The 12788-nt window shown below is 42.1% G+C and overlaps 1 protein-coding gene across 2 annotated transcripts in view; it reads right to left on the reverse strand.

Moving 5' to 3' along the window:
- elovl6 (ELOVL fatty acid elongase 6) overlaps nucleotides 1-12347 on the reverse strand; it is a 101765-nt gene extending 89418 nt beyond the window's left edge. The window contains exon 1 of one of the 2 annotated variants that reach the window (XM_003221752.4): nucleotides 12034-12347. In XM_003221752.4, coding sequence (XP_003221800.1) covers nucleotides 12034-12122 — 89 coding nt within the window. In that variant the 5' untranslated portion in view covers nucleotides 12123-12347. Of the gene's footprint in view, nucleotides 1-11815; nucleotides 11840-12033 lie in introns of those variants that run through there. The other variant, XM_062983017.1, reaches the window with a different exon arrangement.
- Between the last annotated feature and the right edge of the window lie 441 nt (nucleotides 12348-12788).

Below are 12788 nucleotides of genomic sequence, written 5' to 3' on the forward strand. Positions count from 1 at the left end.
AACAAGGGACTTCTAGAGGAATGGCAATATATTACAATGGCTGGAAAGGACTAAAAGCAATAGATTTATTTGGAGAACATGCATGCATGTATGTGATCTTGGGTGATTTTCATTTGTTAAAACAAAACTGCCCATAGGAGATTGTTGAAATCTAGGGAAACTGTTAACAACTTTCAGAGGAAAATGCCATTACATGTTTACCTTGTCTGTCTTGTTTTGTTTAGAATGTGTACAAAAGTTAACTCCATGGGTGAAATGTCTTGTCTGATACGTTTGGGTTAACATCTCTCATCCCATATAAAGTTGTGTTGGTCTTCACCATGCCTCTCTTGAGAAGTCTGACTTTCAACTCTCTTCTTCATGTCAAGTTTCTACTCAAGAGTGGCAAAAACTTGCTTCCAAGCAAAAAAACTATATATGAAGGAAAATGCACTGGTATGTTGTGGTGTACACAATGTGTGACACCCACACTCTCTTTCCTGTGTCCCCCCACCCCACCCTGGAAAATTCCTATACTCACACATCTGTACCAATTGGATCAGATCCTTAATTAAACAACAGTGCTTGCACTGAAATACTTGAATTTTAAAAATAATTTTTACATTAACTCTTTATGGCATTTCAACAGAAAACAGAAAAAACAGAAAACAGTGTCAGAAAGATAGAGTCGTTTTGTTATGAACGATATTACATTGGGTCCTTGGTATATGTTGGAGTTTGGTTCCACAATTCCTGTAGATACCAAAATTCATAGATGTTCAAGACCCATTATATAAAATCATGTAATAAAAATAACTTCTGTAAGCATAATTCGGTCCTCCTGCCCAATTCTATAGTATGCTTTGGATGGAAGACCAAGACACCATTCATTTGAGATAAGAAAAATAAGGTTTCAGTTTATGTGAAAACTATATTACATAAATAATGCTGGAATTGCATGTCTTAATAGTCAGGCCTCCTGTACTCTCACCCAGCAAAACCTGTATTCACTCCAATAAAGCATGTTACAACAAAACTTTTGAAAAATGTATCAAACACTTTTCAGTATGCTAAGTGCTGTTGAGTACAAAAATTGCCTACTTGCGTGCTCATACTGGAGTGCTTCTCAGACATGCTGGGAAAGTTTCACAGACTTTATCAGATAATAATTGTAGTGATTGCAAAACATATTTATGAATTCACCAGCACCCATTACTTTCTCCAGAGAGCTCCCACACTTTTAAAGAACACTAATACCAACAATACCATTTAATGTCAGTAGCTGACTTTGACAGTAAAAATCATACTTCTAAACTGAAGTGTGATGGCTAAAAACATTTATTTATGTAAAGAGAACATTCAATTAAAAATTTTAATAGAACCTGAAAGAACACACACACACACACACACATATTCATTCATTCATTCATTCATTCAAACTGTTAGGTCAGAAAGAGACATATCTTGAGTTAGTATGTTACAGGTGTGAAAACACATCAGCTTTATTCCATGTTTCAGAATATTATCAACATTCTTCTCCAGTCCTAGTTCTGCAACCTCCACTCCCAACCCCACACAAAAACTGTGTGGATTTTTCAATGTGGTTTCCCCCACTCTCAAACACACACACACACACACAAACACACACACATAATGTATGCATTTGGTAGACATTCCTCTAAGATAGGCATGTTGTGTGCATGCTCTGCAGACTAAAGTTTATTTTTGAGCATTTTTAAATGTATGCATTTTAGGTCATGCACATTATTCATAACTCCACCCCATTTCAGGTTTTGTTTGTGTGCAACTTTCCAAGGCAAAACTTGTTCTATCCCACTGCCAACCTTAGGAAATGCAAACTCTACACGTTTCTTTCAGACTCATAGAACACTGCCAAATGCAAATCTCTAGCCATCTATGAAGTTTGCTGCATGATTTGGGCAGATCTTGAAAAAGTGGGCACAGAGATTGGACAACAGTGCACAGAATGACCCCACTAGCCTGGCCACTGGATATGCGAAATGAAGCATTCTGCCAATTGCAGTCCTTTGGAAATAATTTGTACACATTTTGAATTTGGAGTTAGACATTGTCTTTTAACTGGAGTCTTTTCACACTACAAAGTTAAAGCACTTTCCATCTCTATGATCCAAGACAGACAAGTGAATGTACAAATAGCTATTTTCCATTTCTATGAATGCAGTCACATAGAAGCTCCAGTTCAAAGCTAGAATATTCAAAAAATGTGCTAATCCAGCATCTCTTTATGGGGCTGGTCCTCAAATCCATCACATCTTGTCTAGAGCTGAGACATACTTATGTTGTAAAAGTTACTTCTGTGGACCATTCCTCACATAGTTTTGCCATGGTTATGCTCATTCAGGTGCTCCAAAAAGGTAATTTCTCCACATTCTGCCTGAGCTCCAATCTCACAGGTGTTATGTGTCTGATCAAGACCAACTTGGATAAAGACAAAATCTGTGTCTCATTCATCCCAAAAGGATGACTTAGCCATACTGTGTGCAGAAGCTGCCTCAATTCCTCTGAAGTCACAGCAGACACCTTTGGTGTTCCATCTTGATTCAGAAGTAAGTTTGAAAACAACAGACACTTCTTTTACACAAGTTTACCTTAATTGCCTTAATGTTGATGACAACCTTTGTGATAAAATTCCAACATGCTGATGATAATGGCTCATTCAAAGGAAGACCTTAAACACCTCCACAGATGCATATGAAAAGCTTGGTCTCTCACGTTACATTGAGAAAACCAAAGTGCTCTACCAACAGGCACCAACCAAGCCCTCTACAATGCCAGAAGTACAGCTTAATGGTGTAATGCTAGCAAACGTTGACCCTTTCTGCTACCTAGGCAGTTTCCTCTCCACAACAACATCTGAAGTCTTTGAGTACAGCATCTTTTTTTTTTGAATGAAGCAGTGAGTGTTCGAGGATTGGGACATTTGTAGAAATACCAAGACACTTGTTTATAAAGCTATTGTCCTTCCAACTTTCTTATATGCCTGTGAAACATGGACCATCTACAAACTTAACTTTTGACTTCTGGAGAGATTCCATCAGCATTGGCTTCAAAAATCCAGCAAATCTCTTGGGAAATACAGACAAATATCAGCATTCTGGAAGAAGCTAGACCACTAGTACTGAAGCAATGATCCTCCGCCATCAACCACTGGAGTGGCCACATTATCAGAATGCCCAAATAAGCTACTTTATTCTCAGCTCAAGGACAAAAAATGAATGTCAGTGGACAGCAAAAGAGATTTAAAGATGGGCTGAAAGCTTATCTTTAAAAAGGTGGCATAAAACTGAGAACTGGGAATCCCTAATACTCAAGCATTCTAACTGGAAGTTAACTGTTACCAAAAGTGCCATGGATTTTGAGGAAACACAGATAGAGGGTAAAGGGAGAAATGTGCCAAGAGGAAGGAGCATAAACAAACCCTTGTGATTGCCTTTAACCTGGAAACCTATGTCCTCATTATGACAGATCATGTGGATCCAGAACAGGTCTCTACAGTAACTAACAGACCCACTGTCAAGACTCTATGCTTGGAAGAAGATCATTGTCAGTATATGAAACACGGGCAAGGGGGAATAGGCACAGATTCTCAAGTCACTCAAGACCTATTGCAGATGGATGGCATAAAGAGCTCTATAGATACTGTTAATTAGTTGATATTAATTACCTGAAGCAAGATAAAGGACTCTCTTGCCTCATGTAATTTTGGGCAGTTGTATAAATTCTGGAGAGCTGTTTAAGTGTAGACAGCGAACTTATCATCTTTAAGCTCTTTCATGGTCCTCAGCTCCCAGAAACCCTAGCCAGTCTGGCCAATGCCAAAGGATTGTGGGAACTATAGTCCAAAACAAATGCATGGCCAGTGGCTCTTGATCTTTAGCAAAGACATTACTGAAGCCAATGAACAACTGGACTGGGACTGAAGCTACCTGAGCTCTTTCCTAGATCTTTCCAGCACTTTTAGGGAAATTCAGTGAACATCTTTAGAGCTTTGATTCCATTATGTTCTGTACTGTAACATTAAAACTGAGGAGCTGCTTAATCAAAATACATAATTCTAAATTGACAAAATGGTGATGCTGGTCTAATATGTGAAGCCAGAAGCAAACAAAGCAAAAACATTAATTTCTCCCACGAGGCTAAACAGCAAAAGCTTAACATTTCTGGGCTCCCAGCAGGTAAATATCTGCAACAAATAGAAGTACACAAGAGATTTTATAATGAACATTAGAGTTTCCTACTACTAATTCTTAGTGTTACATCTTACATCTTCACACAGGTTTGGAAAAATGTTTAAAAAATTAATCCTTAGGCTACGTCTGCTGTTGCTGGCAATTCTGGAGCCAGTCTGGAGCAGAAATTCTCCAGACTGGCCCCAGAAGAGCCACACATGCACTCCTGAACCCACTGGAGTGGCGGCTTGGAGTCGATATGGTCCAGCTGCACTGAGACTACTTCAACTTCACAACAGAGTGTAACCTCACCTTTCAGGTCACTATTGTTGCACTCAACTGACCATGAAGTTCTGTGTTAGCTATTAGCCACTGTGTACATGCTGTGCTGACATCAACATAGATAGGTACCCTCATGACTAGAAGAAAGAAGGAGCTGATCTCCTTGCCTTCTTTATGGTCATATAGATGTCTCTGCTGATGCCAGCAATGATTACATGGAGCACCAACTGTAGTGGCACTGGTACAATCTATACCTTTTTCCTTGGTTGATGAGTACAGGGAAAAGGTGATGCCCTGGGTGGTCAGCGGATTAGTCTGAATCACACCCAATACAGTTAGCCACACAGCCCCAAAGCTGCATGTACTCTAGGGTTTCAAACAAACTCTGAAGTATCCCTCAACTTTTACTAAAACAGGGCAAAGATTATTTAACTGTGTTTAATATGTGAAACTCACCAGAAGTGGAGAAAGGTCACGAAGACAGCCAGGAGTCAAATTAAGATAAATCTATGTTTTATATTATAGTCAGAGTAACAGAGGCAGCCATAGCGAGGTGATGCAATAAATATGCGTAACATACTTAAACTGAAAATACAGAGATATAAATAATATCTTATACAAATGATAAAGTATCATTCTAAGCTGATTGAATTTACTTGCCGCTCGACCTTTATATTGAATAATACTGCTCTACTGACATATTATATTCAATTGAGCATAACAAGTACTGTCCAATACTTAATAGCATTTATTTCACTCACTGAAACACAACTTTTGCTGTCATGATATTTAGTAACTTGATTTTCAATAAAGTAATTCCATAATTTAAAAATTGCATAGTACTGTCGAGTAATAGAACTATCAAAACAGGATTGCTAAATTGTAGAAAACATTTGCTGTGATCCACATCAAGAATGCCGCTGAAGGGTTTTCCCCTGAGCCCATGGACTTTTACCATTACATCTAGGGAAAAACTTAGAAACCTAAGGAAAACCTTACTGAAGAGTAGATGAATGTAACAACCATATTATATGGATGTGTTAAAAGCTTCGACAACAACGTTACAAATACAATGTCTCAAGCGTTATGATTAGGAAATAGAGGTACCCACTTAGAAGTCTTGCATGTGAAACATACAACAACAGTGAAGCTGCATAGAGGTGGTACATAAATGTTTTAAGTAAATGTAACTTGCATTTATCAATTAATCAAATGTATTTAGTAATATATACTGCAAGTGATTGAAGGCTACACTTTACTGCTGAAACAAAAGTCAATTAGTATATTCTTCTGGATTTTTGTCCTATTTTTCTGAAAGATAAGGCAAATCTAGTTGGATGCTAGTTGGGTAGCTTTCTTGTGTGTGGGGTTTGTTTTGTTTTTTGTTGCAGAGGGTATATTTTATAGTAATAGGAGCATCATCTCAACCAGGGAACTTTTGAAAATTAATTGTGTAAAAAGGATGTTCCTTTTCTAAACAAATACATGTCAACACACAGCCCAGCACCAGAACTACATAGGCAACGGAGATGTTTGGTTCCTTTCTCTGTCTCATTTTGTCTTGGTTAAGGAGGAGGGGAAATGCCATTCTTCAGATGTTGATGAACTGCAGTTCTCACGTTTTCCTTGGGACTAGGTTAAGCTGATGGGAGGTGCAGTCTGGAAAGCCATAGGTTGCCCAACCCAATGGTATGGTCAAATCTGCACAGAGAAGAACAGTGGGAGCAAAAGTCGCTGATACTGGGTTTCTGTGGGAAGAAAAGTCCCACTACATCACATCTTTATGTGCAATGATATTCAATGCACACAAAGAACATTTTCTAGCACCTTAAAGATTTATTTACTTCATTATATGTCACTTTTCTCACCCCGCAGGGGACTCTGAGCAGTGTACATTATATATTTAGGCAAACATTCAATGCCTCAATTATACAAACTGTTAAGATATAACATAAAATCATTAAAACAGTAAACATAAGATATAATAAGATACAAATATGGTTGCTATTTGGAAGACACTGGGCATGTAAACACATAGGTGCAATCTACAACAGAAAAGAACTGCATCCCTTGAAACAGGTACAGTTTTCCCACACATACTCAGGAGTTTATCATGCAAGGTGGGCAAATCACAATTTCAACAAAATTAACAAGATAATCACTGCACAAGCTTGTTCAGAGCTCAGTGGTTCACCATAGGCACGAAACATTATCCTATGCTTTCAGGTTAGGCTGCGTGGGAATTGTGCGCAGTAAGGTTGGTAGGGATTCCCCCCTCCCCAATATACAGGGCAATAAATACTGTACAGGCTGTAACAATTCTGTCAAAACTTAAAATGTAATCGCAGTGATAAAAATAAGTCTGCTGTGCATTGCTTGCCTGAAAGAAAAGCCACAGCAATAAGCAAAATAAAGTTCATCCTGCGTGTTTTTGTCCTCTAGTAGCCATTTGACCTGAACTGGGAATCATGTCAGGTGTCTGAGTGGGGAGAGGAAAAAAGTGGGAGGGAAGAGAGAGAGGCAAGCCAAGCAGGCCATGCCTTACACACCTCCTTCCTTACCCAGTTGGCAACCTGCTCAAAGAGAGTGGCTGCCTGCCAGCCAGCCTCAGTCCACGAGGCCAAGTGTCTAAAGGGGTCAAGTGCTGACCACCAGGCCACCTGCTTAGCACCCATAGAGCAGGGGGACCAGATCCCATAGCCCCATCCTCAGTCAGAAGGCCCAGATCCATCCATACAAACACAAACCCTCCCTCCTGGCCTGAAAGTTTGGAGTGTGCCCAGGAGGGGAAGTCAGACAACCTCAAGGTCGCCACACTGGGCAGGCCTAGTCTACATGAGACAAGCCAGGTGGCAGGTGTGTAAGGCATGGCCTGTTGGCTGGCTGGACATGGGCTGAGAATGAAAGGCAGCAGAGAACATTGGCACAACTACCCAAAGAAGGCCAAGGCGACATCCGGACCATAGAGGGAATGCAATTTGACATCACTTGAACTGCCATGGCTCCTGCGAGATGGAGTTCAGTGAGGCACCAGCAGCCTTTGGCAAAGAAGACTCAAGATGGCAGAACATGGAGCCATGGCAGTTATAGGTGTTAAACTGCATTAATTTTACACTATAGATAGACCAAAAGTTCCATATGGTCTTTAGCCCTCTCTGGCAAAAAGCATTGGTGCCTGATCTTATTGGGTTGTAGAAGGGATGTAGTTAGACACCACTTGAACTGCTGTGGCTCAATGCTATGAAATCCTGGTAAAGCACCAGGACGTTTTGTCAGAGAAGACTAAAGACCCTGGAAAAACTACATCTCCCAGGTTTCCATAGCACTGAGCCACAGCACTTAAAGTCAGGTCAAGCTGCATTTTCTATATCTATACACATAATAAACGTGAAAATCCGTATGTATGTATGTGACTAGGGTGCCCACTTCCACAGAATGCCTCCCGGATCCACAAATAGCTTTAACCCAAAGTGCTGTGATGGAAGTGCTACCAAAAGCACTCTCTCCAATGACATTTCAGGTTATAGTGAGCACCATGAACATGTAGTCCAAACCCTGCCAATGTCCTCCACAAATACTATGGCCTACCACCCAAGGAATGCTTTCATTCAGGGACCATCCCATCCGAGATTTTATGTGTTTCATCCACCAAAGATACCTCCCAGGGTTCCTTGCTCTTTCTATTGGTGTGAAATTTGCATGATCCCATCCATTGCCTCTCCCTTAACCCTTTCCTACTCTTTTCAATCCTGTCTGCATGATAAACAAAGCAGAACTGAGCAGCAACTAAACATACTGGAGGAGTTTGGGGGATTGACTCCACATGATGGAAGTTGTAGTTTACCCTGCTTCAAGACACAGCACTGTTACACCCACTGACAATGGACCTGGACCACATTTGGCACACAGAACCCCAATGACCAAGAGAATATACTGGAGGGATTTGGATAGGAATTGGCCTTGACATTTGGGAGTTGTAGGTACTGGGATTTATAGTTCACCTGCAATCAAAGAGCACCCTGGACCCCACCAACAATGAACCTGGACCAAACTTGGCACACACACCGAATATGCCCAAATTTGAATATACTGGAGGGGTTTGGGAGAGATAGACCTTGATTTCTGGGAGTTGTAGTTCACCTACAACCACAGAAACTGTGACCCCCACTGATGTTGGACCTGCATCAAACTTGGCACACAGAACCAGTGAACATACTGAACATACTGGAGAAGTTTGAGGGGAACTGAGCCGCCATGGTGGGAGCTGTAGTTTACCCTGCAGTCAGAGACCACAGGGATCCCACCGATGATGGACTTAGAGTGCAAATTTGCCCAACATAAATTTTAACAATTGACCGGAGTGTCAGGGGTTTACACTAGCATGATATGAGTTGTAGTTCGTCCACAACCTTATGCATTTCGTAAAATAAAAATAACCCAGGCAATGCCAGCTAGTACCTACAACAGGCATGGGCCAACCTGGGCCCTCGAGGTGTTTTGGACTGCAACTCCCACAATTCCTAACAGCCTACTGGCTGTGGGAGTTGCAGTCCAAAACACCTCGAGGGCCGAAGTTTGCCCATGCCTGGTGTAAATGCACCCCCAAGAAGATGGTTTGAGGGGGGTGCTTAGGAGAGGCCCTCCCCCCAATCCTCTTTCTAAAAACCAGCTTCTGTGCCTGGGCCACTGGATCCTAGGCGATGGCGAGCCAGGCACGCGCTCTGCTCATGCGCAGAGGCATGGGCCGCTCCTGAGTTCTTCCTTGACATGTGGTCCCCGGCATTCAAACCTAGGTTCCGGGGCCGAGCCCCCGCCCCTCCTCCCCTGATGGCCGGGCATTAAGCCCTGCAACACGCAGCTGCCGGCGCGTCACCTCATGTTGCCTCTCCGCCTGCCATTGATTCGCCCAGAAGGGCGTGGGGTGGCTGGGAAGACAAAAGTCTCGCCGCCCGGATCTGGCTCCATTCATAGCGGAGAGAGAGGGGGGGGAGGGGACCAGGCCCCCGCCCCCTCCCCGGATCACGCCATCAAGGGGGAAAGCCAGCCCCGCCGCCCTGGCCAAAGGCAGACGCATCGGAGGCGGCCCTGCTCACCTGATGCTAACCAAACTCCACTGACCCCCAATAGATACGAAACAGGGTTGCATTGCAAACCGAAGGCCATTCCAAGATTTAAACTGGGGAGGGAGGGAGGGAGGGAGGGAGGGAGGGAGAGAAGGAGGAAGCCGCCATACGTTGAAGGGCACCTGACGATTCTAGACTATATAAGGCGGAGCCAAACAACCTTGTGCCATCCGTTGCTGGCAAGCTGAAATAAATACAGGGTGGAGAAGGAGAGCCCTGTCTATATATTTATACATACATATACATATGTATGTGCGTGTGTGTATATATATATAGAGAGAGAGAGACAGACAGACAGACAGACAGACAGAGAAGTGGATACTCTGTATATTTATATATCTGGACACAGAGAGAAGGGGATATCCTGTATATTTATATATATGGACACAGAGAGAAGGGGATATCCTGTATGTATGTATGTATGTATATATGGATATATGGATATATATATGTATACACACATATGTGTGCATGTAGAGAGAGGGGGGTGATACCCTGTATATATAGATAGATAGATAGATAGATAGATAGATAGACACACAGAGACATTTATGTGTGTGCGAATATATGAATGTATGTGTGTATATATATATACTGTGTGTGTGTGTGTATGTATATGTGTATATATATATATATATATATATATATATATGGATGGCAAGACAGAGACAGACAGACAGAGAGATGGGGATACCCTGTATATTTATATATGTGGATATAATATACACACTCACACAAGAGAGAGAGAGAAAGAAGGAAATACCTTGTATACTTCTATGTTTGTGTGTGTGTGTGTGTGTGTAGAGAGAGAAGAGGATACACTGTAAATGTATGTATATGGATACACACACACATATATACTGTACATATAAATGTGTGTGTGTTTGTATAAAGAGTGGGATACCCTGTATATTTATAGATCTATCTATATACACACACACAAACATATACATACAGAGATCCCCCTCTCCATAGATATATATGGATATATTGGGCATCCCCACCTGTCTCTCTCTCTCTCTTTCTCTCTCTCTCTCTGTATATAGACAGGGGTCTTCTTCTCCATGTATAATCATAATTATAAGATACTGGGACCTTTCATCCTGTTAAGTGTGTATGTGTGTGTGTACACACACACACAAACACACACCCTGAATAGGATGACAGATTCCAATATTTTATCGGAATCTCTTCCAATATTTTATCTTACTTATCTTATAATATCTTTCTGGATTATTATTTTTTGCATCAACGCCCAAATGTAATGAAACATTACAATAACATCCAGGATTATTATTATTATTATTATTATTATTATTATTATTATTATTATTATTATTATTATTTTATTATTATTATAAAATGTATGCAGACCTAATAGAATGAAATAATTCAAACTGTGGTTTTAACCTATGTTACTGTCGTCCCCATGCGAGTCGCTCGGTTCCCTTTGAGGAGATGGTGACATGATACAAGATAAAGTTATTATTTATTATTATTATTTAATTTTTTGAAAAAAGTAATGCGTACACCCCTAACAATGAACCTTAAGAGGAGTGTCCCTGAAGGGCTCAAGGATATTCCCAAGAAGACCTCAAAGGGTAAATGCAGTTTGCCCTGTCTCAATGTCATGGAGCCCTGGGAGTTGTAGTTTCACAACTTCTTTCGCCTTCCTTGGTGTCTTACCAAACTACAACTGCCAGGATCAGACAGCACTGAGCCCTGGCAGTTCAAGGGGTGTCAAAAACGCATTCATTCTACAATGTAGATGGACCCAAAGAGTCCTAGGGTATGGAGACTTGGTGGTTTAAGGCAGGCATGGGCAAACTTGGGCCCTCCAGGTGTTTTGGACTTTAACTCCCACAATTCCTAACAGCCGGTAGGCTGTTAGGAATTGTGGGAGTTGAAGTCCAAAACACCTGGAGGGCCCAAGTTTGCCCGTGCCTGCCTTAAGCGGTGTCAAACCGCATCCATTCTACAGTAGAGATGCCCCCAAAGATGCCAGAAGGCTGGAGAGAATGAGACATCCTTAGGGCTCCTGAATTGGGGGTGATGCCTTCTCTCTTCTTATATAATTTTGGACCGAAATAAACAACGGGAGCCCGGATCTGCCTCCTCCTGCTCTTCTCCTCCCCCGAAACAGTGGCGGGCTTGTTCGGCCTCCTAACACTGGGCTCATTCACATAAAGGAGGAGGGGGAGAGAGCGAGAAAACACCTACCTATCCGCGGTCTGCAAACCTGCGCACACACATCCACTGGGGAAGAAGGATTAGAAGAAGAAGGGGGCGCGAAAGGAGAAGACAGATCCCTTCTAGAATGCTATTCTTCCCCCCTCATCCTCTCCATCCTCCAGTCCCTCCCCATCTTAGGGAGCCTGGACGAGGGAAGGCACCAATGCGCACACACACGCCCAAGGAGTCCAGCCCCATCCCCTTACCAGTTCTCCTGCATCCACTGAATGGCTTCATTCTCGTTGAACTGCTTCTCGAATTCGTATTCTTGCAAAGTCAACACTGACATGTTCATTGGACCGATCTTGGAGGGGAATGCTTCGCCTGCGCCTGGGTGGGAAAGATCAGGCTCTGGGGGAGAGAGCGGCTTCTCGGGTTGTAATTCCCCCCCTTGCTCCGCTCTGGCGCTCTCTTGCTCTCTCTTTCTCTCTCTCAGCTCTCTCCTCGTTGTGGCATTGCTTTTTCTCTCCTCTTCCTATAACCTCCTCTCGTGTCTGGAGATCTCTCCTCCTCTCGGCTTCTGCAATCCACCCTGGGCGGGAAAGGGCGGCGCTCGGGTCCTAGTGCCCCTCCTATCACCTTGTAATGTACTGAGGAGGCTGAGGAGCACCTCTACTGAACACCACACCAGTCCAAGGTAAAATAGTTTATTGAAGAATATATAGAGGATATAGATAGATAGATAGATAGATAGATAGATAGATAGATAGATAGATAGATAGATAGATAGATAGATAGATAGATAGACAGACAGACAGACAGACAGACAGACAGACAGACAGACAGACAGACAGACAGACAGACATAAATATATACACACACATACACACACATATACATACATACATACATACATACATATACATTTATACAGGGGGCCCTTTCTCCATAGATAGATAGATAGATATAGATACAGTAGAGTCTCACTTATCCAACACTTGCTTATCCATTGTAGTCAATG

Source organism: Anolis carolinensis, chromosome 5, assembly GCF_035594765.1.
Source record: "Anolis carolinensis isolate JA03-04 chromosome 5, rAnoCar3.1.pri, whole genome shotgun sequence".
In the NCBI taxonomy this organism is placed as follows: domain Eukaryota; kingdom Metazoa; phylum Chordata; class Lepidosauria; order Squamata; family Dactyloidae; genus Anolis; species Anolis carolinensis.